Source organism: Prionailurus viverrinus, chromosome F1 (genome assembly GCF_022837055.1).
Source record: "Prionailurus viverrinus isolate Anna chromosome F1, UM_Priviv_1.0, whole genome shotgun sequence".
Taxonomy (NCBI): Eukaryota; Metazoa; Chordata; class Mammalia; order Carnivora; family Felidae; genus Prionailurus; species Prionailurus viverrinus.
The window spans coordinates 37,903,399-37,931,208 of record NC_062577.1 but is presented as its reverse complement, the minus strand read 5'-3'; the positions used below and the strand labels follow the sequence as shown (position 1 = coordinate 37,931,208).

Here is a 27,810-nt window from a genome sequence, read left to right as displayed (position 1 = left end):
CTCACGGTCGTAGGATTGAGTCCCATGTTGGGTGCACACTGGGCATGGAGCCTGCTTGGGATTCTCCTTCCCTCTCCCTCTGTCCCTGACCCACTAGTGCCCTCTCTCTCTCAAAAAAAAGGAAGGAAGAAAGAAAGAAAGAAAAGAAAAAACTTTCTTGCCCCAGTGCCCTTCTTCACAAAAAGAGAATTAAGCATTCATCCTTTGTCTACACACTGTCCTCTACACCCCTTCCCTTGTGCCTCTGAAAGACAAGGGCCCTGATATTAGTTTACCCACGAGATTACGAACGGTTTGAGGTCAGGATCCAAGTAATACTCTTACCCATATTCCCAGCACCTACAGTACATGACCAGCACAGAGTTGGACTTTAATAAATGTCTGCCGGGTGGATGGATAGCTGGAAGGGCAAACAGATGGCTGGATGGAGGGATGGATGGACAAATGAGAAATCTGTGGCCCAGCCTGGATCTCTAAGCTCTCCGGGGTGATGGGGAGAGCTAAGCCAACCACATTCCTTCACTGTCAGTCTCTGTCCTACACTCATGTCCTCCCCACCTGGGATCAATGAGAAGAAGGAATACTTTGTAGCAAGAAGGGCGTGAGATGTGACCTCAGGACGCAGATGAGAGAGGAAGGAGAAGAAGTCGTCAGAGAAGGCAGCAGAGGAGTTTGGAAGTTGGAGAAGCCTCTTGCCTGCCTGTATAATGCCCTACTTTCTCTCCGGTAGCCAGCTGTCCAGTCCAGAGGCACTGGGGGGTAGAGTGCCTAGCGAGGATACTGAAGAGTTGAGACATTTTTGAGAGTTCAGAGAAGAAACCAAGCCCCACTGTGCGTGCCCAATCTCCTTCTAGAACCCCCAGCAGAGAATCTCTTGGCGATGAACTCTGACTGTATTATCTCTGCAGATTTGGGTGCCATTGGCTGGGCAGAGCCGATCAGGGCACAGTTACATAACTGAGGTCAGCCAGAATGAGTATCTCTGCCCTAACAATTTCAGCACGTGTGATGTCCCAAGTGTCGATGGTGTTTACTGGCCTTTTGTGTGATTTCAACATTGGGCTCATGCCTGTTTGCATGGTTGGTGACCCCCAGCACACCTTTGATTCACCTCGATCCCAAAGTCCTGCCTGATTCCCTGAGTCTTCTTTACCTGCAAATGAGCTACCCAAGCCCAAGCCCAAATGGTTGGCAACAGGGAGGGTAACAACCAAAAGGTGCGAGGTTCTGCAGAAACAGTAGACGAGGCAGGGCCCCCTTGGCTTCCTTTACCTCCAGCTCTGCCTAAACAGCTCTAAGACATGTGCGCTGACACGGTCTTTGGGTGAACATGCAGGGCGACCACATATCCTGGTTTGCCTGGGACAGTCCTGTTGCCTTCGTGTAATTATGAATATCATCACTATACTGGTCACTGTTAAAAGCATTTCACTTTGGATGACACATGACATAGCCACTCAATTTACAAGGTGCTTTAAAATCCTCTGGAAGAATCCCAAGTGTGCCTGCGGTTACCACTGTCTTTCTCTACAGACACTACACAGCACAGGCTGGCATGTCATTACTGGAGAAATCCACCAACAGGCCCACGACTCCAGAGAGGACAAATCCAGGCCAAAGAAGGACATGCAGGCGTTTGCCCTTTTGCAAAATCTTGGGCAAGACTCCAAAGCTTCTCTCTCCAGGATCTTGGGAGCTAAAGGGAAAGAGGATAATCCCATGAGACCACCACCTTTGGGCAGCAAGCCCATGGTCCCTGACACTGTAGTTCTGCTATTTAATGTGCCTGCTGATCTCTTCCTTGCTCAGTGCAGGGATGGCCAGGAATTCTCCTGGTTTTTCCTCCTACATCTTGGTTGGGTCAGATGGGGATGGCCCAATCTGCAAGAAACACTGGTTGGGTGCTTGTAGATTTCCCAATCCTGGAGGGCCCTGTTTGTTGTTGTTGTTGTTGTTATTGTCGTTTTTAATGTTTATTTATTTTTGAGAGAGAGACAGAGCATGAGTGGGGGAGGGGCAGAGAGAGGGAGACACAGAATCTGAAACAGGCTCCAGGCTCTGAGCTGTCAGCACAAAGCCCGACACGGGGCTCAAACCCATGAACCGTGAGATCATGACCTGAGCCGAAGTCAGATGCTTAACCAACTGAGCCACCCAGGTGCTCCGAGGAAGGCCCTGTTTATATGAAGGGGCTGGCCAGGGGAAAAATGTTTCTTATATAAGATGCTTGATTTTATTCCTAGATGAGAGTTGATTCAGCCATCCTGGAACTTTAAATGAAGCCTTTGAGGGTCTGAGCCCCTGCCACCAGTCCAGGCTGGCAGCTGCATCTGTAGGTGACTTGGGGTGAAGGGTGACCAGCTGCCTCCAGGACCTGCCCCCGCCCCCATTAACTGCTATGGGCAGAAGGAGGCTGTAGTACTTCCTTCTCAGAGAACACTCTAGAGCCCAAGAGAGCTGTAGAAAGTTACACAGGGTCACACCCACAGAACATACACAATCACAGTGAAATGTATACCCAAGACCTGAGTGTAGTTCATTCGGTCTGCACTCAGTGCAAATAATGTCACCGAGCCCTGGAGAATGGGAGATAGCAACAGCCCTCGGTTTCCCTCTGACTTAGAAATATAGTGAACAAGCTACAAGAAACTGCAAACTAGAAGATCTTGTCTCCTGGAGGCTCTCACTTCTTTGTCACTCTTCCCTTCCTGGGAACATCAGCCTCTTAGATTCTTCCTGTTCCTCCAAACCCAGGTCCACAGGTTCCCAAACAGAGGGCAGTGCTCTGTGCCCCCCCCCCTCCGGGAGGGCAGGGCTGTGGGGGATGGAACCGGCTTGAGGGCCTAGGGCCCCTGGGGACTTCCTTCTCTGTTCAGGGCATTGGGTTTCTGGGCTATCCCTGAGTCCAAGAAAGAGGTGAAGGCTCTCCTCTGGTGGAAGAGGCAGCTCTGCAGGGAGTGAGCCTCTCTGCCCTGTGCAATGCCTGTAGCAGGCACTCAGGGAGGGCTGGGAACTGGGTGAAGGTGCCATACCCAGTAGTAACTGCTCCAGGGGCGGCTCTGAGTGGCCTGAGCCTGTACCTGTCATCCTGAAGCCTGGAGGCCCAGAGAAAAGTCCCAGAGGAGGCACCCACTTTTCAGAACTGCTGCTTTTGGGGGTGGGGTGGGGTGTTCTCCTTTGGGGAGCCGGGAAGGTGGGAGAAAGCTGAAGGGACAAGAGCCCTTGGACGAAGGAGTTAACAGTTGAATATCTGTCATATGGTGGCCACTGCTGAGGGCTTACGGGTCCTATACGATCTCATTTTAACCCCCACAACATCCCTGTGGATTATACCCCTTTAACAGATGCAGAGCCTGAGACCCAGAAGAGCTAGGTGTCTAGACCAGGGGCTCAGCCAGTAAGTGGAAGGGGCAAGATCAGAGCTCAGGCCTGTCTTACTCTGGCGCCCCAATGTGTCCCTTACCCCTTGCCACCGGAACATGCGAATGTAAGACTTCCTCTGCCTCTCCTCCATTTACTCGGGGCACAAGTTTACCGGGAGTCTGATCTCTCGGCTCACATCTGCAACCTCTTATCTGGCCGACAGGAAAACCCCTCCGACAGGTCCGGGCACGTGCTCTCAGTAGCAGCAGCAGCAGCAGCGGAGAGGCGCACAGTGGGTCCGCAGAGGCAGAACTGGCGTCTCCCGCCTGCGCCGTCCGGCCGCCCCGGGTCTGGGGCTCGGGCGGGGTGGGGGCGGCGGGAGGGCAGCTCCGCGGGGCTTCGCGCCATGACATCAGCCCTGCTGTGGTGCAGTGTGCAAAGCCCACTGGTTGGCGTGGCCCGGGACACGCCTTCCCCCGAGCGGAACAAAACGGGGCGCGGGCCGGGCGCACCCAGCCGCCACTTCCGAGAACGTTCCCACCCGCGCGCCGCGCAGCCAGCTGCCAGGTGAGTGCGCCCCGCCCGGTCCCTCCGCGCGCTCCCGGCCCCGCGCTGCACCCCCGCGGCGCCGGCCCGACCTCCCGGCCGCCGCGGCCCCACCACTTTGCTGGTGGTGCGGCCGGCGGTGGGGGGAAGGGGGGGGGGGCGTCGCGGGCCGCGGAGTGGGAGAAGCGGCCACACTTAGCCGGAGCGGCGCTTCCCTTTCCAGGAGGCGCTGGGTGCCTCCCGGCTCGGGCTTCCTGGCACAAACGGCTCCTGCGTGCGCCTGACCCGGGGTGGCCGGGCTCCCCCACCGCCCGCAGGTCTGGCAGCAGAACAATCAGCGATTCTGCGCGCCACTGACGCTCATTGTACGGCAGGGGGATGAGGGCATCCGTGCCACCCCTTCCCTCACCCTCCTGCTCCGGGAGGAGAACGTGCCGGGGGTGGGGTGGAGGAACCATCTGGCTTCAGGGCCCAGCCTGGGGCATCTGTGCCCTGAGCGCAGGTGCGAGTTTTCACTCTTCTTAAGGAGCCAGATGGAAACGGCAACATTTCGCCTGCCCCCACCCCAAGTCTTGGTGCCAGGTGGGGACGATTTATGCCCACCGTCAGTGTTTTGTGGCCTCAGTCCTTGAAGGCTGGGGAGCAAGAAAGGAGCTGGTGTTGGGCATATTTAAAGCAAGTTGCAAGATGTTACCCCACAAGCAACCTCTGAAGCAGGTGTTGTGTCCACACTCACAGGTGGGGTGGGGTGGGGGTAGATATCCTGCATGCTCTTGATCCCTGTGCTGTTGTAAGCTAACCAGGACCTGGGTCTAGGCTGGGAGGAGTAGCTTGGGCTTGGCCCCTCCCTAGAGGCCTGGGGTCCAGCCATCCACCCCGCTGCTCCCGTTGGTGGGGGGCGGGGGGGTGGGGTGTGAATGAATGGGCAGGCCCTTCCCTCCCTGACAGGGCTCAGCATTGGGATCCAGTGGCAGTGACACTAAGGAGACCCACTGGGCTCTGGGTAGAAAGTGAGTCATGAAGAGGCAGCCTGGAATCTCCGTAAGAGATCGCTTGGAAGGCAGACTGGCTCAGCCTTGACAGATCTGCCACTCAATATACTGGTGACCTTGGACAAGTGACTTAACTTCTCAATGCCTAGTTTCTTTGGGGAAGGGTACTTTGGGAGGTATTGTGCAGACCTGGAATACGGTGAGGCTCCATTACTGTCTTCTGTCTTGTCTTCCCCTTTCCTTCCCAGAAGCTAAGGAGGCTGGAAGTGCTGGCCGTGTCTGTCATCTCAGAGGGCAGGTTGGGGATTTCTCCTGGGGTTCGGGGACAAGGGTCCCCTAGCTTTCGCTCAACAGGTGCCTCCTGACTCTCCAGCCGGGCTCTGACTCAGGAGCCCAGGGTGTCCTCTTCAAAGAGAGACTGTCCTCAGTCCTCAGCTGCTTTCAGGCAGCTTCTATCCCATCCCAGCCGAATGCAGCCTTGCACTGCTCACAGCTTCCCAGGGAATGACCCTTTGCTTCGGGGAGGATATCCGGGGTGGGGACAGTCAGACCGGGCAGGAAGTTTATCCCGCTGAGGGTGTGGTGTGGGCTACACAAGGGGGAGGGGGACACTGCCCAGGCCAAAGGGTCTGGGGGGACGGGATGCAGGAGAGAAGCTGAAGAGCAGGCCCACCGGTTAATAAGGTGTGGGAAATGGGGGTGCCACAAGTTTTGCCTCTGGTCTGCCCTGGCCCCGGGGGTTTCCTTTCTCAATTGTAAACATCTGCATCTGGACCCTAGCGTCCTCACTGGAGTAGAGTGGTAGCCTGGGAGTGTGGTGTGGATACTCGGTTGGTGGTCAGCAAACATTTGGTGAACCAACGGGGTAGATACAGGCTATTAGTTGCCCTACTGGACAAACAGTTAGCAGCCAGTTTTTCCCTGTGAGCATTACTGAGGATCAGGCGAGGGGAAAAAAAGATAGTTTTTATTTTCCTGTGGCTCTCCTGGTGGTGAAAACAAATTGAGAAGGCTTTAAAAAAAAAAAAAAACAATTTTTTTAATGTTTATTTTTGAGAGAGAAAAAGAGAGAGAGCATGAGCAAGAGAGGGCAGAGAGAGAGGGAGACACAGAATCCAAAGTAGGCTCCAGGCTCTGAGCTGTCAGCACAGAGCCTGACACGGGGCTGGAACTCACAAACCATGAATTTGTGACCTGAGCCGAAGTCGGATGCTTAACCGACAGAGCCTCCCAAGCGCCCCTGGGAAGGCTGTGTTGATAGGCTGCCAAGGTTTTAAATAGTTTTGTAAGCCCAGCTTATTGTGAAAAGTAGGTTTGCTTGAGGACTGAAGAGTCCTGCATTATACATTTTTACATATTTATTTATTTTCGAGAGAGGCAGGGGAGGGACAGAAAGAGGGAGAGAGAATCTCAAGCAGGCTCTGCGCTGTCAGCATAGAGCCCAACATGAGCCTCGAGCTCACAAACTGTGAGATCATCACCTGAGCTGAAATCGAGAGTCAGACCCTTAACCCACTGAGCCACCCAAGTGCCCCCTGCATTTTACATTTTGAGGTGTAGTAAGAACTTCTAAACAAAGAATTGCCAGGGAGAACAAAAGGACCTTTCCTCCAAGTCAACCATCTGCCATTACTTGGGCATCTTGCTAAATATCTAAAATTGAGTCATAAAATTGAACAAGAAGTATTAGCGTTGACCTTCCTTTAAGGTAATAGTAAGCAGATATCTGCACTTACCGTGCACCAGAGACTGGCCTAAGTCCTTCCTGTGTATTATCTTGAGCAATCTATGAACAATCCGATGCTCCCCATTTTAGAGATGAAGAAACTGAGGCTCAGGAGTGATAAGTAACTTGCCCAGTACTACAGCTGGTCAGCTATGGAGTTACCATTCAAAGATAGGCCAACTCTTTCCATGCTCAGTCACTTTATTATTCCTCTTTGCTCCCGTTACATTCCCAATTTCTAAATCAGTTTACTAGGGCGATCGATATCTGCCATTTGTGAAACACACGCGCTTTATACAAAGTGCTTTGCTGTGGCTTATAAAGTACTTAAGGAAGATATGGCTTTGCCATTATGAACGCGAATGGAGGCAGGGTTAGAACTCATGACCTCTAGGTTTCTGCTGCACGGCCAGGGAGGAGAGGGCGCCCCTGGATGTTAGGTGTCAGATCTGGTGGATATGCTTTTACCAGGTCTGATGTGTGTTTGAATTTCCAGGCCAGGTTTCCAGGAAAGAAAGGAAGCCTGGAAAAGAGACTGCTTGAGAAAAAAGCACACACACATACACACACACAGAGTAACTAGCTGTGGGTAGGGAGAGCAGGGAGGGGGTTGCTGGGTACCAGAGGCTTTGCCTGTGGTTTCCAGTCGTCAGGAATTTCTATGGAAATGACGTGGCTGTACTACGCAGCTCCCCAGGAATTCGTCTGACGTGGGCATTGAGTAATTCCCATGTATGGTAAAGTGTGTAAATACTGAGGCGGCTAGCATTTCCAGACGCTGGTATTTCCAGTGCTTCCCCAGGGCCAGAAAGGCAGCGTCTGACTCCTCAACAGTAACAAAGGAGGAAGAAATAGAAGGTTTGCAGCTGGAGCACAGGCTCGGCCCCAACCAGGCGACAGGACCCTCCTCCCTCCTCTCCAGTGTGCCTGGTGCTCTTTATGCAGGGCTGGGGGTGGGGGGGGGGGGGATGGAGCCTCCTGCGAAGTCAGCTGCAGACAACCTGTTTTTATAAGGTCCAAGTGCTAATTTGTCTTTGCTTTTTAAAATTCAATCCAAGAAAAATCAGTCGGGCCTTTCAGCGTGGGACGACCAGTTGTTACCACTCTGCATTGACATCATTCCAGAAAAGAACCAGAGAAACTTGATCCGTTGACTAGTCTGTGAGACCTTATTATAATATAAGATTTCTTTTTTTTTTTTTTAATTTTTTTTTTCAACGTTTATTTATTTTTGGGACAGAGAGAGACAGAGCATGAACGGGGGAGGGGCAGAGAGAGAGGGAGACACAGAATGGGAAACAGGCTCCAGGCCCTGAGCCATCAGCCCAGAGCCCGACACGGGGCTCGAACTCACGGACCGCGAGATCGTGACCTGGCTGAAGTCGGACGCTTAACCGACTGCGCCACCCAGGCGCCCCTATAATATAAGATTTCTTGTAGTAGTTTTGAAATATTAAAAAAAAAAATCATAGACCTCCCCCTCCTTCTTTTATTGACCTTCAGGTTTCTAAACTCCACAGGGGGAAGACATCTACTATAAGAGGCATTAAGAGACAAGCAGGAAGAGACATAACACTGTACTTGTCAGCTCAGTCACACAAGGGCCATGGGAAGGGAACACTCCTAGCACAGGGAGAGAGCTGAGCTGGAATGACGGTCAAGTCCCAGGGTTCCATGGGGCCAGGAGTCACCAGAGCTCAAAGATCCTGCCACGTGCAGAGAGGTGGGCCATGTGCAGGTCTGTGAAGACATCGTGTAGCGGGCGGTGTGAAGCTGGGGGCAAGTTTGCGGGTTCTTTAAATTATTTGTTTTTAATTTTTAAGTTTATTTATTTATTTTGAGAGAGGGAGCAAGTAGGGTAGGGGCAGAGAGAGAGAGAGAGAGAGAGAGAGAGAGAATCCCAAGCAGGCTCCGCACAGAGCCCGATGCAGGGCCTGAACTCACTAACCGCGAGATCCTGACCTGAGCTGAAATCAAGAGCCGGACGCTTCACCGACTGAGCCACCCAGGCGCCCAAGTTTGTGGCTTTTTTTTTTTTTTTTTAAATCGGCCATTCCTCCCCCTCCCAGTGACCATTATTGTCGGGGGAAGTCTATTTCCTGGGCTTTCGGGTGCCAGCTCTTAAGACATGGGTTCTGAACCCTGATCAACATGGCCCTGCCTCCTTCCCTCTTTCTCCTTGGCTGCTCTCCTGACGGGGCATGGAAGAAGAGGCTGAGCTACAGGACTGGAAAGGGTGACAGCTCTCCCGTGTACCTGGCCAAGTACCACAAAGCTCAGGTAATACGAGCAGTGCATTTCTAATTAGACGAACACCTGACGGGTCTCTACCAGACCGAGTGGGTGGGGACCTGAGCTCTGTGGCCAAAAGTCGCTCTTTGACCCTAGGGAAAAAGACATTTTTGGAATGGGAGAGATGGGATTTTTCCACTGGACGAATAAAGACATGGGATGGTTTGTCAAATCACGGTTTGACGAGAGGAGGCTTTCCTTCAGACACTTGTGGCCGGTGGCTGAGGATTATCTATCTCTGAGATGGTTCCTTGGACTTCACACATGACCACGCTGAACCCATCACCTCATCCAAACTTTCATGACGTGTATGAACATGAGCGTCTATGCCTTACATCTGCTTCTTTCTCTCTTGCTATGCAAGTCGCCATCTTGAATCCCTCCTCTCAAGATTGAGGATCTGGATACAGCTCTTAATGGGACAACTAGATAGAAAGGTGTGGACAGTTAGCTGCTTATCAGAAGAGGCCAACCCTTGGCTTCTAGCTTCCAGCCGGCCCTAAGGATCCTGACATTTCAGGTAAAGAGCTGACCAGATATTTCTAGCCATTCAGCAGAAAATTCAAGGCCTATTCTCTGTTGAGATGATCAACGTAGTGAAAAAGGGCAAACCAGAACACAGGCTGCAATTGCCAGTGGGAATGTAACTCTCTGGAGGGCACCCGCTGCAAACTCGCCAGGTGGATAATGGGATTACAGAAGATAGCAATGATTCTTGAACACCCAGAACAATATACAAAAGAGCTTGATACAAAGACACAAGTCTCTGCTTGCGTCTCAGGCAGCCAGGGGGAACTAGATCCCAAAGAAGGGCGAGTCACTTGTCTCCTTTGCTGGGCTGACAGATCAGCCAGGAATCCGTGGTCCCCATTTGGCATGTTCTTGCTCAAGCCTTGCTCCCTCCAGATGTGGCCTAGCTTGGAAGGACGGTAGACGTCTGGCCCCACAGCTGGTGTCAAGCTTGCCTGGGCCGGTCCTGTCAGTGGTGATCAGAGGACCGAGGACTTAATGGTATGCCTGGCCCCCTGCCATCACTTCCATATATTTTCATCATTCCTCCGAGCAGCGATTTTAGGGAGCCCATGTATGGTTCAAGTTAGAGACTAGCAAGTTGAAGCTCGGAGAGGAAAGTAAGTTGCTCAAGATCCTTCAACTACGAAGGGATGGAGTGCAGACCCACTTTTCTAACTACTGAACTCTCCCACCTGAACTCTGACCTGGTGAACTTGCCTCCTCAGAGTCTCCCATAGTGCCTCTTGACAGCCAGAAGTAGGAAGGCAGTTGAGAAGCAGCTAGGTGTCCTCCTAAGCACCCCAGAAACTCTGAGAAACAGGTTTCCTTTTAAGGCCACTCGGCCTCCTGATAGATAGCTGGAATTTGGCTGTTGGAAAGAAGGGGCCGAGCAGGAGGGCGGGGGTGGAGTGAAGAGTGCTCCCTGCCTCTTGTAGGGAGGGAGGTGGCCAGGGCTCCCTCCAGCTGAGACTTCCCCACGGCAAGTCCCCTGGAGGGGTCCTCATGTGGACAGAGGGGATGGGGAGCCCATCCACAGGGGTGGTCTGGGACCCTTCCAGTTAGTGAACCATCACTGTTTTTCAATCCCGAGGTTCTAGAGCCCTTGTCCCTTCACTGGGCTCCTGAGAGGAGAGCCCCCAGCCAAATGGCCAGGCTCAAAGGAATGGCGCAGGCATCCCGGGCAGATTTTCCTCATTGGCAGGGCCTTGGGTTTCACCCATTCTCCGCCCATGTTCCTGTTTCCCTGGGGCCCTGCTGGAGAACAAGGAGAGGCCTGTATGGAGCTGTGGGTCTCCCCCAGAGGGAGAAGGGCTTTGTGTCTGGAAACAAAACACTGTTTGGAACTGGCTCTCAACCACATGGTTAGGGGAACTTTCCTCCTTCGGGGGTATTCCTAGGGGCATGGAGCGTATCCCTTGCTGGTTCAGGAGGTTGGAAAGGGAGGAGAGAGCCACACGTTGGGGTACTGTATGCCTACTGTGAGCAGACACACTGAAATACGTTGGGGCATCAGCATGACAGCTGGGGAGGCAGAGGACTCAGAAGTAGCTAAACCCGCATTAGAATCCCAGTCCTGTCTCTTCCAGATGAGTCACTGCTAGCAAGTGCCTAATTTCTCTGAGCCTTGCTTTCCGTATCTATAAGGTAGGCACGTATTCCCTGTCTCCAGGTGGGGAAGAATGAGATGATTTATGTAACCTGGTGCATAATAAGCATGCAGTCAATGGCAGGCTGTCATTTGGGGTGCCCTAGCTGCAGGAGTTCTCTGGGGGTGACATCTAGTCCCTTAGTCAGAGGCAGAAGAGAATCTGTGTGGCGCCGTACGAACAGGCACGTTTTCCCCAGAAGCTTCCCAAGCAGAGCCCCCCTCGCATGTCACTGCAGGTGTTTGAAGCAGCCCTCGCAGGAGAACGGAATGACTGTGGTTGGCCACTCTGTGCACAGGCATTGATGGAACACTTCCCACAGGCCAGGTCCGGCGCTGGGCATTCAGGGGGCGGAACCCAGTGATTGTATCACCAACCCTGATCATTTGGGAGGTATGGTAACAGGAGACAGCTGGAAAAGGAAGTGGAGACCACGCAGGGGAGAACCTCAGTGTGAGGGGAGTGATTATTCTCGGGCAGTGGGGAGTCACTGTTGGCTTTTGCGCAGGGGGAGCCTCCACAAAAATGATCTGGCAGCTGCTTGGGAATGGAATAGGAAAGAGATTCCAGAAGCAGCAAGGCCATAATTGCTGTCTCCCTGGGGCTGCATTCAATTGTAAAGTAACTTAAACAACAGAGGGAATTTGTTGGTTTGTTTAACTGGAAAATTCAGAGATAGATTGAACTTTAGGTTTGGCTGAATTTGGTGGCTTAATGATGTCATTACAGACTCGGTTTCTTTTTCTTTCGTCTCTCAGCTCTGTCTTCCCTGCTGTCAGCTTCATTCTGAGACTGTTTGTCTCCCTTGGGACAACCACCTCAGAACCCCTTGCTCCCTGTCCTCACTGGGGGGAAGAGGGACTTGCTTCCAGGAAGTTTTCTCCGAAGATCGGGATGCTTTTTCCTCCAGAGCCCCCAGAACTGCCTTCTCCCATCTTATTGGCTTGAAATGTATAGCTGGCCCACCTTTAAGCCAATAGCCTTGGCTGCTTAGGTTAGATCCAGGCCATGTGCCATGGCTGAAAATTGAGATAGTTGCCAAGAAACAGGTGAATATAGCATGGTGTCTTCTTCAAAGGGGATGGGCTGCGTGAGGGAGAGGTGAGTAGGCTGGGTTTAGGGTGCTGGGAAGAGGGCTTGAGAGGAGTGAGCCTATAGGGTCAGCACAGGTTTTGGGGGTGAGTGGGCAAAGGGGAGCATAGAGTGGGGTGCAGCTAAGGGAGGGGGAAGAACCCACCGATATTCTCAGGTGTGGGATAATTCCTCTGTGATGGAGAGAATGGTTGTGGCAGCACGTGCAACAAATGGAAAAGTCGAGAAAAAGAACAAGTGTGAGAAAAGGCAATGGGTTCAGGTCACGCACGTTGAAACTAGGGTACTTGTGGACCATCCAGGCGGAGATACTCACCTGAACTCAGATGGACGAGACTGGGCTCAGAGGAGAGGCCGAGGCCAGAGATGTATGGACGTCCTTGGCATGAAAGGACGGCAAGTGCGGTGGGGCCCTAGGAGATTGGGGAGAGAAGGGGGCCAGGTTGGGACCAGAGGAAACCCCAGCTTTTAGGATGTGGGAGGACAAAGCAGGGGGGAATGAAAATGTGTCTGTCTCCTCCGCTGGGACAAAACCTTGCTGAAAATCCCCGTGATCATTGTGATATTTGAGCCCCAGTGACAGTGATGAGCCAGCACCACCAACACCCCTTTGCCCACCTTAAGCCCTACTTATCAGCCTGCACACTTTTACTGAGTACCTCTACTGGGTCCCAGGCTCTGCAGAAATGCCCCAAGAGAACTTGGCCCTAGGGCATCCTTCGTTCATTCCTCTGCTACTTATTGAACACCTATACGAACACCTGTATGCCAGGTGCTGTGTAGGGTGTGGGACTCCTTTGTGAGCACGACCTAGACCTTCTTGTTGAGCTGAGGCCTATGTCCACAGTCAGGCGGGAAGCTCTCCAGCAGTGGAAACCATGTCTTCCTCTGTCCTTGACATTGATTCTTGCTGTCGGCACAAGTCCTGCTACCGGGGCTCTGGATAACACATCCCTGTTTTCAGCATTTCCTGATAGGCTCCTGGTGAGTTTTCTCCTTAGGCGCCTTTGCGTCCTGAGTCAACAGCCCCCTCTGGCCCCGTCCCCCCTTCATTTCCTAGCACCCTGCATCATCCTATCACCCTATCAGCCCATCCTGGGCTACCTTGTCACCCATCTTCTACCCACAGTCGCCCGTGCCTTGCACGGGAACCCGCCCTCCATGAACCTCTGTCAAGAAAGGGAAAGGGGTCGGCGTGCCTGGGTGACTCAGTCGGTTCAGCGTCTGGCTTCAGCTCAGGTCATGATCTCGTAGTCCATGAGTTCAAGCCCCATGTAGGGCTCTGTGCGGACGGCTCAGACAGAGCCTGGAGCCTGCTTTGGATTCTGTCTCCCTCTCTCTGCCCCTCCTCCGTTCTTACTGTCTCTCTCTCAAAAATAAATAAACATTTAAAAAATTTTAAAGGAAAGCCAAAGGGTCATCTGCGTCCTTCGGTCATATGTCTGAGTGAGGGAGTGAAATGGAAGGAGAGAAGCTGATCCCATCAGCCGAAGGGGATCCAGGCTCTCCAAACTTCTATGGCATTTACCTTCTGTGCTGCTTTCTGGGGCATCAGATACCCACTGGCAGCAGGCCTGTCCTGCAGTCTTGGGCTTCTGAGTTAATAATAATTAGTGAATGCCAACTCTAGGCCAGCCCCTGTGACATGCCCTACCTCATTTGATCCCCAGAAATAATCTATGAAATAGCTTTTGTTTTTTTCTCCTCATTTTGCACGCAGAAATCAAAGTTTAGAAAGACCAACTACCCAAAGACAGGACCCCTGGATGGCTCAGTCGGTTAAGCGTCCAACTCTTGATCGCAGCTCAGGTCTTGATCTCAGGGTCATGAGTTCAGGCCCCCCAGCTGGGCTCCGTGCTGGGCATGAAACCTACTTTAAAAAAAAATGGGGGGGGGTGGTGGCGGGGGGAGAAAGGCCAACTATACATAGCCAGTGAGTGGTGGGTTCAGAATTGGACCCACCCCGTCTGGCATCAGGACCTCAAGTCAGAACCAATATGTAGAGCATCTCAGAGCTGGTCTCGAGCTGCCTGCTTTGGACTCACCTGGGGTGCTTATTAAAAACCCGGATTCCTGTGCTTCATTTGGGGTCTGGTGTGGCACTGGTCAGTCTGATTTCGCAGAAGCCCCCGCCCCCCGCACCCCTGATCCTAATGGGCCTAAAACTTGAGAACTATGCCCTGTGTGCTACCTCCTACTTAAAATTTTCTCTGGGTTTTTTGGTGAGCTATATCATACACATAAAGGAGCATATAAAGCCTTCATGTATAGTTCAAAGAATAATTATAAAGTGCCCATATGGCAACCACCCAGGTTAAGGGGCGCCTTAGCAGCCCCTCTGGAGACCCCCTAAATGGTTGTGGTCCTTTCCCTGTCTTAGAGGCACCAAATCTAAGATAAGAGTTTGTGATAATCATTCCCTTGTTTTTCTTTATAACTTCTCCACCCATGTGCTCATCTCTCGACAATATGAATTGTGTCTGCTTGTAAACCTCACACAAATGATTTGTGTTTTGTGAACTACAGTTTATCCACTTCTTTGGCTCGGGTGCATCTCTGTGAGATTTATCCCTGTTGATGCATGTAGCAGAGGGTTCAATTTATTGCAACTACAGCCTCCTAGAGCTGGTATTCTTATGCTTGTTTATACTGTTTTTTTTTTTTTAACGTTGTTTTTTTTTATTTATTTTTGAGACAGAGAGAGACAGAGCATGAACGGGGGAGGGGCAGAGAGAGAGGGAGACACAGAATCGGAAGCAGGCTCCAGGCTCTGAGCCATCAGCCCAGAGCCCGACGCGGGGCTCGAACTCACAGACCGTGAGATCGTGACCTGAGCCGAAGTCGGACGCTTAACCGGCTGAGCCACCCAGGCACCCCTGTTTATTTTTTTTTAATGTTTATTTACTTATTTTGAGAGAGAGCGGCAGAGAGAGAATCCCAAGCAGGCTCCGCTCTGTCAGCTCAGAGCCAGATGTGGGGCTTGATCCCATGAACCGTGAGATCACGACCTGTGCCGAAATCGGGAGTCGGGCACTTAACCCCCTGAGCCAGCCAGGTGCCCCTGCTGCTTATTTATGCTGTTTAGTGCCTGGCACAGGCTGAAAGTCAATGGTTGCTCAGTGCACATCTGTTGATGGCTCTGGGGCAAGAAGCCAGGAGGAAGGGGGCCAGGGCTGGGGGCCCCCACAGGTGCTCCGCTCCCCCTCCTTCTGTCCTCGGTCTGCCTGTGGCTCTTCTGTCATGGGCGATCTGCGTTTCCATCTCCCCGTAAACCTAATTCCCGTTTCTGTGTCCCGTTTCAGAATGCCAAACTGGGGCGGAGGCAAGAAATGTGGGGTGTGCCAGAAGACGGTTTACTTTGCGGAAGAGGTTCAGTGTGAAGGCAGTAGCTTCCATAAATCTTGCTTCCTGTGCAGTGAGTACGCGCCCCGGGCCCTGCTGTCGTTGTCGTGGGGACTGGGTCTGGGCCCGCCCCCGCAGGCTGGGCCTGTCAACACCCCAGGGAACTGGCCCCATGGGATGTAAACAGCTTGACATTTGGCTGGAGCGCAGCTGGGGAGGGAAACACTTAAGGGCCTCTTTGTTCCGCTCAGAAGCTGCTTTCTAAGGGGACGGGCTGGCCAGAGCTGGCGGGGGTGGCAGCCGCTGGGGGGCTGGGAGCCAAGCTTTCAGACTTGGTTAGGGAAACTTTCCACTCTGCTTTCTCTTCTTTCTCTCCCTGCCACAATGCCATCATTGAAGAGGAAAACATCAAAGTTTTACCCAGATTATCACTTGTTAAGAGGCTGCAATTTTATGGGGACACCCGAGTCTGGGAGAAGAACTGGGTTCTCCCTTCTTCCGCCCCCTTCTGAGCCTGCCTGGTCACTTCCCTCACCTCCCATTTTGCTCCAACAGCCTGGGATAAGAGGAAGACAGATCAGGCAGGCAGGCAGGCAGATCTTTTGGTATCCTCTCCCAGTAACCCAGAGCAAGAGTGGCTCGAATCACAAGCCTGGATGAGTCCGGATCCTGACCCCGACGGTGTTTTCAGAGCACCCAGGAAGCAGTGCCTCAGGGAGGCGCCCCCCCCCCCCCCCCCCATTTCTAAATGACTCGGTTCACTGTGATCAGAACAGAGGGTCTGGGTCAGAGGAAGAGGTATTTTCAGCGACACGAGTTTTCCTTGAGGGCAGACAAGAGTGGGAGGCAATGGAATGTCTTAGTTAAGCCCTGGGTTTCTTCAGCCAGTTGGCCAGAGTTCTAATCTGAATTCAGTTTTGGTTATCTGGGTGGTGATGGGCAAGTTACTCAGTTTCTCTTTGGGTTGAGTTGCCTCATGGTGACAGGGGAGCTAATAATACTTATCTCACGGGGTTGTTGCGAGAATGAAAAGATAGAAGCTTGGAAAACCAAGTCCTTACCGCAATTGATACATGATAGGCACTGCCCCGGACATGCACGCGGTGCCTATGGGACTGCAGGCAATGTGGTGTGATGGCCTCACAGGGCGCTGAAGTCCCACCCCACCTGAGAGATCCAGAAAAGGGGTCCCGTCCATCCTACATTGCATGGAGCACAGTTGGGGGTGGGTGTCCGTGGCCCCTTTGTTCCCAGGTGATTTGTGGTCCAGAGTAGGAGCCAGATGGGCCAAGGGCCGCCTGGTCACCGGATGTTCACCAGATCTCTACCTGCTGCTGGGTGACTCAGCCGGAAGCCACCCAGCACAGGGCAGCAGGGGCCCACACCCTGCGCAGCCAGCCACAGGGGCAGCCGGAGGGCTGTGTCTGATGAATGGGAGTAAATGAGCCCTGGTGGGGCCTAGTTGGCCTCTAGCCCACAGAGGAGGCCGCAGACAGCCGCATCTCGTTATCAGCAGTTCCCTGCACTTAGGAATTTTCAAGCCGTTTATTTTTTCAGAAGGAATAAGCGGGCTCAGCATTGGCTAGGAAAGAGGGTCTGGGCTGCTGGGGTCCATAGGGCTTCTGTCTTTGCTCTCAAATGTTGCTTAATCACTAGAAGCGGCCAGCTGAGAGGCCTCAGTCCTGCCTGTGGAGGAGTGGCTGTTAGTTGTGGTTGAGGGAAGTCAGGAATTTAGGGGGTGGCATAGGAGGAAGGGAGCAGGCCTGGGGCAGGGTGTGAGGGGGTGTTGAGGACTAGAAACAGTTGTGGAAAGTCAGGCCGGGGAGCAGGGCTGGGAGGGGGTGTTGTGAAAGTAACAGCCGTAGGGAAGGATCTTACGTCTGCCTGGGGTCTCAGGGCCTGCACGGTTCTTAGTATCTGAGACAAAAGAAGTTCTGGCAATCAGGTGTCTCCACAACTTGCTTATTCCTGGTGGCAGAACAGCATTTTGCACATTTGTTTATGATTGGAAGGAGAGTCACTTCTCTCTTTCAGAGAAGTGGGTGTGAAGTGTCCAGGTTGAATTCAAGAACTCAGAATAACCCTCAGAGAATCAAAGGACCTTCCTTCCTAAGTTTCTTCTGAAGGCTAGCAGAGTATGGGCCTGGGGGGCATTAAGGGCCACAGTCCCTTTGCTGGCTGGGCCTCTGACCATTTGGGTCCTTGGCTGTGGCTTCTACTCAGCGTGGCACCTACGTTCCCTTTCCTGAGGGCCTGGGACAGACAGGAGGAAGACAGGATGATGTAATAAGAGTCGGGGAGAATGGCTTCCACCCTGGGCTTGGCCTCTGACCTGAAAGCAGGGACAGAGAGGGTCTAGTATACACCTGTGGTCTCGGCAGGGGTGGCCAGTTCCTGTTAGCAGGCGGGAGAGCTCAGCGCTGCAGCTGGGGTTCGGCCCGAGGCTGTGTGGCCTTCTCTGAGCTGTAACCAACTCCCTCCTGGGCAGGGCAGGGTTGAGCACCCAGCCCTGTGGAACAGTGGACCTGGTCTGACCTCACCCCATGGTGGTGAGTGATAGAACTGGGCTGTTTCCCAGAACCGCAGAGCATAGGGGAAGCTCAGAGGAACCCTGCACGCCCTCTGACACCAGCATCTCCTCGCCTGCAGCTGAAATTTCGGGTCGGTTTTCACCCGCTTGGTCCCACATGCTTGGCCTACCTGAAGGGGGTCTCGGGCAGGCAGAAAATAGCCAGATATGGAAATCAGGCTTGGTTCGGACCCAGCCCTGCTTCTGGCCAATTCTGTGAGCTTAAACTTCTTTGTGGGCCTTGGTTTTCCTTCCAGAGAGAATCCCTCTCTGTTTTGGGGTGGGATGAGGGGGCTCCGACCTCTCACCTGTGGCTTGCCTCTTGCCCATATTTCAAAACAGCATCACCAAAAAGGCCTCACCAAGTCTGTGGCATCTGGAAGGACATATTCCCAACAGGTGCATCACTCACCACAACTAAGTCTTTTTTTTATCTTAACACTTGGTAGAAATTTAGTTAGGCCTTCATTCAAAATTCCCTTTGAGTCTTTGGTGGAGCCTCCAGGTGACCAGACTATATTGCCCGCATGGAGGTGGAAGGGCAGAAGGTCTTGGGGAGAACAAAGCAGAGCAGAAACCCTCAGGGTGGTCTCGACTCCGGTTCTGGGGCTCTGGAAGTCAGGGCTCAGTTGGCCCTGCAGGGAGCCACCTGGAGGCTAACGACTTTGTAGGCCCCGCTGTCTCCTCTGGGCTGAGCTCCTGTAACTCCTGCTGGCAAATTGAGTCAAAATAGACCTCTGCTCCCCCAACTGACCTCGTCTCTGCTTTCTGCCTTCCCTCTGGTTTTGGAATTCCCGGTTCAACTTGGGTCTTACGGGAAGCAATTCCAGGCCGACTCCTGACTTCCTGCCCTAGAAGGGAATGTTGGAGCGTGCCGTTCTCTCTCCCTCCTTCCTGGGAGCCAAGCCCCAGGGGAGGTGGTGGGAAGTTCCATATATGGGCTGCCCAGAACACTGGAATGAGGTGGGAATGTCAAGGGCAAGACCAGAGGGTCCTTATTTAGTCTGAATTCTCCAACCTGGAGGGCAGGGTGAGAGGAGCTGGCAGAGGGCCCGACCCTTTAAAAGCCAGAGGATGGCAAGTTGCAAATTGCTGAGCTGAGAGCCTTCTCACAGGGAGGTGAGAGGCGTAGCTTCTCCAGTGGTTGCTGGAGGTCCCCCTCTTCAGGACATATTTGAGGATATGGTCCAGCTGGGCACACTGGACCGCCATACTTAAGGAACCTCATCGAACCAAATTAGCATTGTAGGATAAGACCTAAGCAAACAAAGTGAGGACGAGTCTCTTGAGAGAAGTAGGTGGAAGTTGGGAGCACATGATCTTTTGAGGCCTGGGCCTGTCCTCCCTCCTCCCTTGTGTCCCCGCAGTACTAACTTTATATATAATACTAGTAAGAGCACCCAACATTTATCATGTACCTCCTGCGTATGGGGTATTGTGCTAAGCACGCTACATGCAAGATCTTATTTAGTTCTCCCAACCACCTTTTGGGGTAGATATTATTGTCTGCGTTTACAGATGGAAACACCGAGGGCCACCTGGCTGGCTCAGTCAGGAGAGCATACCGCTCTTGATCTCAGGGTTGTGAGTTCGAGCCCCATGTTGGGTGTAGTGATTACTTAAAAAAAAAGAAACAAATAAACAAAAAAACCCAAATGGAGACCCGGAGGCTAGCAAGGCAAAATAACTTGCCCATCACGTACAGGTCACACAGCTGCAAAGAGAGAGAGTTGAGATTTGATTCTGAGCAGTCTGACTGCACAGGGCCCCAGGCTCCACTTCATGGGCACAGGCCTCTTCTGAGATACACAGGAAGATATATGAGACTCACAGGCTTTCTGAAGCTCATCCCTTTCCAATCTCCCATACCCCCGGGGTTAGGAATTCTTCCCCGAGTCTGACCTCAGTTCTCCTGTGGCAAACTGTTTTCTGAGATCAGAAACTCCAGATCTTGTTGTGATTAGCATGACCCACATCTCACCCTAAAGCCCACCATGCTGGGTACTTAATAAATAGAAACCTGCTCTTCTGGGTGCATCATTTCGCCTGTGCTCCCCGCACCCCCAAGCATGCAGATTGTTGTTTTTTTTTTCAGGGTCACATTGCTGGGAGCAGGAAAACCCTGCCCTTCTTCTTCCTTCCTTTCTGTTTTCTTCTCTCCTGTTGGGACCCGTGGTCTCTTTGTCAAGAGCAGAGTGAAGGCCCTCAACACCTTTCCTGCGGCTTGGGGTCAGCCTAGGCCGTTGCCTCGCAACCTGGGGTGCACTGCCGCCTGGCAGGTGTGAAGGTGGAGAGGACGGAGGGGGGCACACGTGGGCTCCTGTGAGAGGTGGCTGGGCCAAAATTTCTAGAATTAGGCCACGCAGATCCCCTCCCTCTGTCCTCCCAGCTCATTGGCCATCTGATCTCCATTTCCAGGCTGCTCCTGAAAGATCAGGATATTAGTTATCAGAGGGCCCAGAGAGCTTCAATGGCAGGGGGCTTGCAGTGAGCAAACAGCTCACCCCAGACCCGGCTTACCATAGTCACTTCCCTCCCCAGTGGTCTGCAAGAAGAATCTGGACAGCACCACTGTGGCTGTGCATGGTGAAGAGATCTACTGCAAGTCGTGCTATGGCAAGAAGTACGGGCCAAAAGGCTATGGCTACGGGCAGGGCGCGGGCACGCTGAGCACCGACAAGGGGGAGTCTCTGGGCATCAAGCACGAGGAGTGAGTACAAGAGTCTCACCACTTTTCCTTGGCTTCTGTCCTCCCGCCCCCGGATCCTACACAACGTCAACCACTTTTGGTTAAGCGGCGGAAGGCTCAGAGAGCCCCTGATTTCCTTTTTTTTTTTTTTTTAATTTTTTTAATGTTTGTTTATTTTTGACAGAGAGAGACAGAGCATGAGCGGGGGAGGGGCAGAGAGAGGGAGACACAGGATCCGAAGCAGGCTCCAGGCTCTGAGCTGTCAGCACAGAGCCTGACGTGGGGCTGAAACTCACAAACTGCGAGATCATGACCTGAACCAAAGTCGGATGCTTAACCGACTGAGCCCCCCAGGTGCCCCAGAGACCCCCTGATTTCCAAGGTAGGACTAGAACACCCCAATGAGCCAATGAGAGGAGCTGAGGGTCCAGCGGGGAAAAAAACAGGACAGGCTCCGCCCTGTATGGAGAGTGCCGCCTATATTTTTATCAGGGTTGGAGCTTAGAGGGGCCCCAAGAATTACTTTGTCTAATTTCCCCTTTTCTCTGAAGAGAAACCCCAGCCCAGGCTCAGTGGCTTGGCTGGGGGTCGCACAGCCAGTGTCTGAGCCAGACCTGGGTTCAGAAGCAGCACCATTGCCAGGCCAGTCTCATTCTCTCCGCCGTCTCTCGCCCACTGTCAGGGGAAGTTATCTCCCTTCCCTGGAAAGACTATAGGGTTTCACTGGCACCCGCCGACCTCTGGCCTGCGGAAACAGTGGCTGTTGGCAGTCGGCCTGGCCAGCATCTTGACCTTGGGGGGAATGGACAGAAATGACAGATGAGTTAGCACATTTTAGCCAAGGTCATTGCCCCAGAGGGAGTGATTTGTCAGCAGATTTCTCCTGGAAAGACTCTGATAATAGGCAGGCTGCAGGCATGGGGACCGGAGGAGGGCAATTCTTAGCAAACGAGGTGCTAAATGATGCCAGTGTTTTAACTCAGTGACTGAGGGGAGTACAATGCCTCTGTGAAAATAGCATGGTGCTGAGCTTTGGTTTGTCCATCTGTAAAATGGGAGATGACCTTGGAGGCCCTGGCCGGGAGAGCTGCCCGCTACCTGGCGCCAGAGGAAGGCAGAGTCATGCCCACACAGGGCCAGCCGCACTCATGTTCCTCAGTGAACGTCATCTCACCGCATGTCCTTCCCCACACAGGGCCCCTGGCCACAGGCCCACCACCAACCCTAATGCATCCAAGTTTGCCCAGAAGATTGGTGGCTCTGAGCGCTGCCCCCGATGCACCCAGGCAGTCTATGCTGCCGAGAAGGTGATCGGTGCCGGGAAGGTAAGGTGGCTTCTAGGGAGATGGGGTGCGGGGAGACGGGCTGGTGAGACACCTTCTTGAAATGTGCACCCTAGAACTTTGTCCTAGAATGCTGACCCTGGCTTTGCTCTAGGGAGCCTGAGCACTGGGCTTTAACTCCCTCCCTTCTAGGGAAGGAGGAACCCTTTGTCCCTATGGGTGGCTTGTCTCTGTGCCTCTCCATGTGCAAGGACTGAGGAAGGCACCTGTGGGCTCCTGGGAGGGGTGGCTTGGCCAGCATTCTTACTCCTGAGGAAAACAGGCCCGCCATGGATGGAATTGATTATTAAATGCTTAGGGGCAATTTATAGGGAGTTGTAAAGATCAATTTGCGTCTCTAGAGTTGGGGACCACAGCCCCCTAAGGGTGCAGGGATGGGTTTCAAAGGAGCTACAAGCCCCCTAAAATTATATGCAAAATTTTGTAGGAACATGTCTGTCTCTGGGAAGAAGATCCATAGCTTTCATCAGATTTTCAAAATGATTTGTGATCCCCAAAGTATTAAGAACCACTCAAAAATCTATATACCTTCCATGTCATAAGTTGTAGACTCCAGGAAGCCCATCCGTGTACTCCCAGGGGAGAAACTTTCAAGGTTCAGGGCTGATCAGAGCCTCCTGGGAAGCTTTTGCAAACTATTTCTGACCACTACGTATGCCCTTCCTCTGTGGACCCCCAGTCCAGGCCATGGTAAGAATCACTGTAGTGAGCCCGCATCCTAAGTGAGACAATCCCATCTCGCAGAGAGGCTGCAGTGGAGAAGAGGCGGGAGAATTGGCAGTCACAGAGTAGCGGTCAGAGAATCAGAGAAGAGGCATCTTCAATATATGGCCAGAGAGGACTTCGGGATCTCCACAGGAAGCCCAGATGGAGGGGTGATGTGGCCAAGGCAAGAGCCTGTCTGCAACTCTTCTGGCTTTGGGTCTTGGCTTTCAAGCCATGAGGAAGGTGCCCGGGACCAACAGATGGGGAACTAACACTTGGGCTCCATCTAGACCTTAGCAGGCTGTCATTTTAACCCTGACAGTCCTGGTCGGAGATAGGTATCATTATCCCATTTTACAGATGAAGAAGCTGAGTGTCGGAAGCATTAAGTAATTTGCTCAGACCTCCTAGGGAGGCAGTGGCTAGGCTAGGAGTCAAGCCTGGGTCCATCTAACTCCAAAGCCCATGCTCTTACTACTGTCCACTCTGCTTTGGGCCGTCTAACCTCTTTGAACCCACTTCCACAGCTGTACAATGGGAAGGGATCATGAATCCTAGCACGATGACGATGAAGACCTTGGACCCTAGACAACCTGGTTTGAAACCTAGTTTAGCTGCTTACTAGGTGTGCGACTTTGGGCAAATCATTTCTCTCTTCTGAGCCTCAGCTCCGCACCTGTACGGTGAAGCCAGTGATGATCCCTGACAGACAGAGTTGTTTTACACATTAAATGAGACAATGCACATTCAGGACCCAGTGCAGTGCCTGGGACGTGCTCAGTACACAGCGGCTATTGCTGTTAGGGTTATTACTATTGTTACTGTTATTGTTTACTTTTGGGGATTGTTGTGAGGCCCAAATGAAGATCTTCGCTACTGATTAAATGATATGAAAACAGGAGATATTAATCTTATTGTTAAGTTGGCATCTTTCCTGCTCACAGTGTCTCACTAGGAGATTAGAAAATTATGAAAACTAGCGAAGAATCCATATGTGCATTACCTAGACAGGGTCTCTCAGTTAAGGCTGCAACTTCTAAGGGATAGGATAAGAGGATTTGGGGTTCAAGCAGAAAAGGTTGGGAGAAACTCCCACCTACGTCTCTTTGGCCTTGGCCAAGAAAGAACTATTGAGGAACAGGAGTGCTTTGGAGCGCTGAATGAGTGAGCAAAAAAGGGTCAAGCTTACTTGGAGGGAGGGCTAGGCAATGAGGGGCGGGTGGTGGTCCGGATGCAATTCAGCCCTGCTCCAGCCTGGAGAGTTGGGGTAGCAGCCCCTGCTTTGCAGAGGAGGAGGCAAAGGCTGGGTGACCGCTGAGGTACACAGGGTGCTGGGAAGGAGACCAAGATCTGCCTCCCCCCTCCCCCGCATCTCAGCTCCCTGGACCCTGCCGTCCCTGGAGCATGGAAGGTCTGGCAGCCAGGAAATCTGAGGAGATCCATTTTCCTTTCTCATTCTCCAGCCCAGGCTGTGCTGAGGGAGGCTCTTTGACCTTAAAAGGCTTTGTTTTGTCCTGCCTGCGTGCTGCCTGCCCCCAGCCTTCCTGGTTTTGCAGAGCTGTCCACACAGCAGTGGCTTAGCCTGCTCAGCTGTGGCTAATGGGAACAGGGTGCTGAGAAGTCTTCCTGTCTGTGCTGGCTCCCGTCACTGTGTACAAACCTGAGCCGGCTTCTCCCCCGGCAGGCTGTTTGTTAGCCCTGTGTGGCCTCCAGGCTCCTCTTAGCACCACAGAGGGCTTTCTGCGGCCCCTGGAGAGACTGCACTTTTCAGGCCTTTCTCTGCTCAGATCAGCATACTTCATAGACCCTCTTCTTCCAGAGTAATACTAGATATGATTGGTTCAGGGCCTCCTCTGGGCCAGACCTGTGGCAGGCACGGTACCCTGCTAAAGCCGTCTAGTCCCCAGAGCTACCTAGCAAGGGAGATAGCACCAGCCCACTCTCCGCGAGGGGATGGCTTGTGGGTGCACAAGGCACGCAGTTCTAGAACTTCAGAGGCTGGACTGGTTCCGATGGATAGGACTTACAATAGCCTGCGCTGTGGCCAGGCACCATATGTGAATATACGCAGATCTCCCATCCATCCTGCAAGGTAGGCAGGGGGGTGTCCCAGAGCAGGAAATGACAGAGACTGTGCAGCAGTAAGTGGCAATGCCAGGATGAGTCAGGAGCCCATGCCCACACTGCTAACCCACAGGCAGGTGCGGAGAAGGCTTGTCTGGCCCTGCCTGTGGAGAAACAGCTGCTACCTTGGTGGTGGTCCCACCCCCTCACCTGCCCTTTGTGGTGCAGCTGGTGCCATTGCAACACTTCCTTGAAGATGGCATGAGGTAGTACGTGGTCCCTGGCCTGCCTCCTCCTCTGCCTGGCCCCCTAGGCCACGTCCTCCCAGTGGTACCAGCTGAGCAGACTTCCGAAGGGTCTTGAGCCCTTCCTTGCCGTCTTCACGTCAAGGGGGATGGGGCTGGGGGTGGAGGGGTAAGGGACACTCTAGCCCCTGGTGGCAGCGTTAACTCTTTCCTTCCCTACCCAGTCCTGGCATAAGTCCTGCTTCCGGTGTGCCAAGTGCGGCAAAGGCCTCGAGTCCACCACCCTGGCTGACAAGGATGGCGAGATTTACTGCAAAGGTGGGTGGTTGCACTTCTAATGCGAGGCCCAGAGGTCTGAGGGGGTAGAGGGCTAAGTAGTTATGCCCTTGCTAAATGTAAACCAATTCCTGGCCTTGGGATCGATTGCAGAGCTTCTAGTATGACCCTTCACTTTACATGGGAGGAGACAAGCCAGAGGGCAAAAGTGACTTGGCCAGAGTCATATGGCCAATCGGGGCAGGATGGGACCAGAACCCGGCCTCCTAACTCCTAGTCCGATGCCCTTATAGCAGACAGTGCTCCAGTGGGAGGGCTGGGAGGTGTGGCCTGAGGGAGGAGGAGCCAGGCCTTACACTCACCTTACTCTCCACAGGATGCTACGCTAAAAACTTCGGACCCAAGGGCTTCGGCTTTGGGCAAGGAGCTGGGGCTTTGGTCCACTCTGAGTGAGGCTGCCGCCACCCACGCACGCTGCCCACTCCCGTGCTTTTCATCGCCTATCCTTCCCAGCAGCCTCGGCGACCTCCAGGATTCTTCCTCCCTCTCCTAGCCCTGCCACACATCACTAATGACCTGAACTTGGGTGTCTGGCCCCCTTTGGTTTGGAGTCTACCTGAGGTCCCACCCCTCTAAAGAGCTCCCTCTGCCTGGGATCTGACCCGTCACCAGAAGGAAACCTCAGTGTTTCAGTGTAGGTGGGACCCGACCCCTCCTCCTACACCCCGCCCCACAGTCCTCTGTTCTTGGCCTGTTAGGCTGAGTGTCTGTCATCAACCTGCCAAGATCCCTGAGCCCACATCTCAGATCCCAGAGGAGCAGTAGGCCCAGTGGGGAGGGAAGCAGGACCATGATGGGGCAAAGGAAGCTTGTGGTTTATTGGATCCTGGAGATTCTCCTCTGTGGGTAAGAGGGTGGGCTTCTTGGTGTCCCTTAGAATAGGCCTGGGATGTCCCAGCTCCGGGAGTTATTAGGTGGATGCAGAAAGGCACAGAGAAAGGGTCATGGACTGTAGGAGCCACTTGCTTCTCTGGGCCTCTTGCCTCTGAGGCTCTGGGGACCTGGTGTCCTCCCCTTCCGGATGAGAGAACAGCTTAGGTCTGAGAGCCCCAAAGTCAAGATGTGGTCTGACCTCCCCAGGAGTCTAGTTCCTTGTTTGACAGAAGCCCTAATGAAACACCCCCAGCACATACTTTCATTTATCAATGGCCCCAACCTGAGGGTAACTAGCTCTGCCCCTGGGTCCCGAGGCTATGGTGGCAGCTCCTCTCGTCACAGCACAGACCAGGCCAGTGCTCTGTTCTTACCACTCCTGCTTGACCCTCGGATGTGGAGGGAGGCACACACAGCCTCGGTCTTGATCTGGACACCCCTTCCCTGTGTGCCCAGTCCTCAGGACCCCACCTGCCCACTCAGGGCCTCGCCCCTTCCATCCCACCCTTCTCCAGGGACCCTTCCCCGGCCACATCACTCCCATCCCTTCCAGGCCCTCCCACTCAGGAGCAGCAGGAGGAAGGGGAGGGGCTGGGTCTCGCTGCTCCCAGTGACTGAAAGGACAACACTATATGGAGCTGTCACCTGGAAGGGCTGCAGGCATGAGCTGTATTCAAGCTGACTTCTCATCTGGTCAATAAAGCTCTTAGAACAGAATTCTGGCGTCCAGATCCTTCGTCTGTGAGAGGACCACTACCCACAGGGCTGGGAGGGAACTTTGACAGAACGATCAAATTCCTAGGAGGTTAGGTGGCAATAAGTAGGGTTTGTTCCTGTTTTTTCAAGGGCTGCTCACTTTCTAGTATCAGTTCTAACTGAACGACACTGCCTGGAATGACCCGACCAACCAAATCCTGCTGCCTTGCCCGGTCTGGCCGCCAAACCCATATCTGGGTGTGAAAACTCTGTGGGCTTTGGAATTTGAGGGGCTCAGCAAGGACCCAAAACTGTGCTCAGAACTTCTTCCAGCTTGGAAAACCCCTGAGCGGGAGGGAAACTTAGCCAGAGGAACCTTCCTGTCGAATCCAGAAAGTTTACTTCTGCCCAGGAAGGACAGAGTGGTGGGGCCTAGCTCAGTGTGCTGCATGGTCAGGGCCCTATCTTAGTCTATTCTGGCTGCTATAAAAAAATAGCATAGACTGGGTGGCTTATAAACACACAACTGTATTTCTCAGTTTTGGAGGCTGGGAAGTCCAAGATCAAGGCACTGGCAGATTTGCTGTCGGGTAAGGGCCTGCTTCCTGGTTCATAGCCAACTTTCTGCCATGTCTTCACCTGGCAGAAAGGACAAGGGAGCTCCCTGGAGCCTCTTTTATAAAGGCACCGATTCCATTCATGAGGTCTCCACCCTTATAGCCTAACCACCTCTCAGAAGCCCCACCTCCTAATACCATCACATTGAGGATTAGGTTTC

The 27,810-nt window shown here is 53.1% G+C and overlaps 1 protein-coding gene across 1 annotated transcript; it reads left to right on the top strand.

Annotated features, from left to right (window-relative positions):
• Positions 1–3,757: 3,757 nt before the first annotated feature.
• On the top strand, positions 3,758–27,053 carry CSRP1 (cysteine and glycine rich protein 1). The gene is made up of 6 exons (XM_047839781.1): positions 3,758–3,930; positions 15,473–15,585; positions 20,623–20,791; positions 21,966–22,095; positions 25,352–25,445; positions 25,780–27,053. The coding sequence occupies exons 1-6, from the start codon at positions 3,770–3,772 to the stop codon at positions 25,854–25,856; spliced, it is 744 nt and encodes a 247-aa protein (XP_047695737.1). The 5' UTR covers positions 3,758–3,769; the 3' UTR covers positions 25,857–27,053.
• Positions 27,054–27,810: the final 757 nt, after the last annotated feature.

Bases quoted from the DNA above. Each gene is read 5' to 3' on its own strand.
- CSRP1 (XM_047839781.1), top strand. From the start codon at position 3,770: ATGACATCAGCCCTGCTGTGGTGCAGTGTGCAAAGCCCACTGGTTGGC. The intron at 20,792-21,965 runs GTGAGTACAAGA...TTCCCCACACAG, and splicing joins CTGGGCATCAAGCACGAGGA to GGCCCCTGGCCACAGGCCCA. The intron at 25,446-25,779 runs GTGGGTGGTTGC...TACTCTCCACAG, and splicing joins TGGCGAGATTTACTGCAAAG to GATGCTACGCTAAAAACTTC.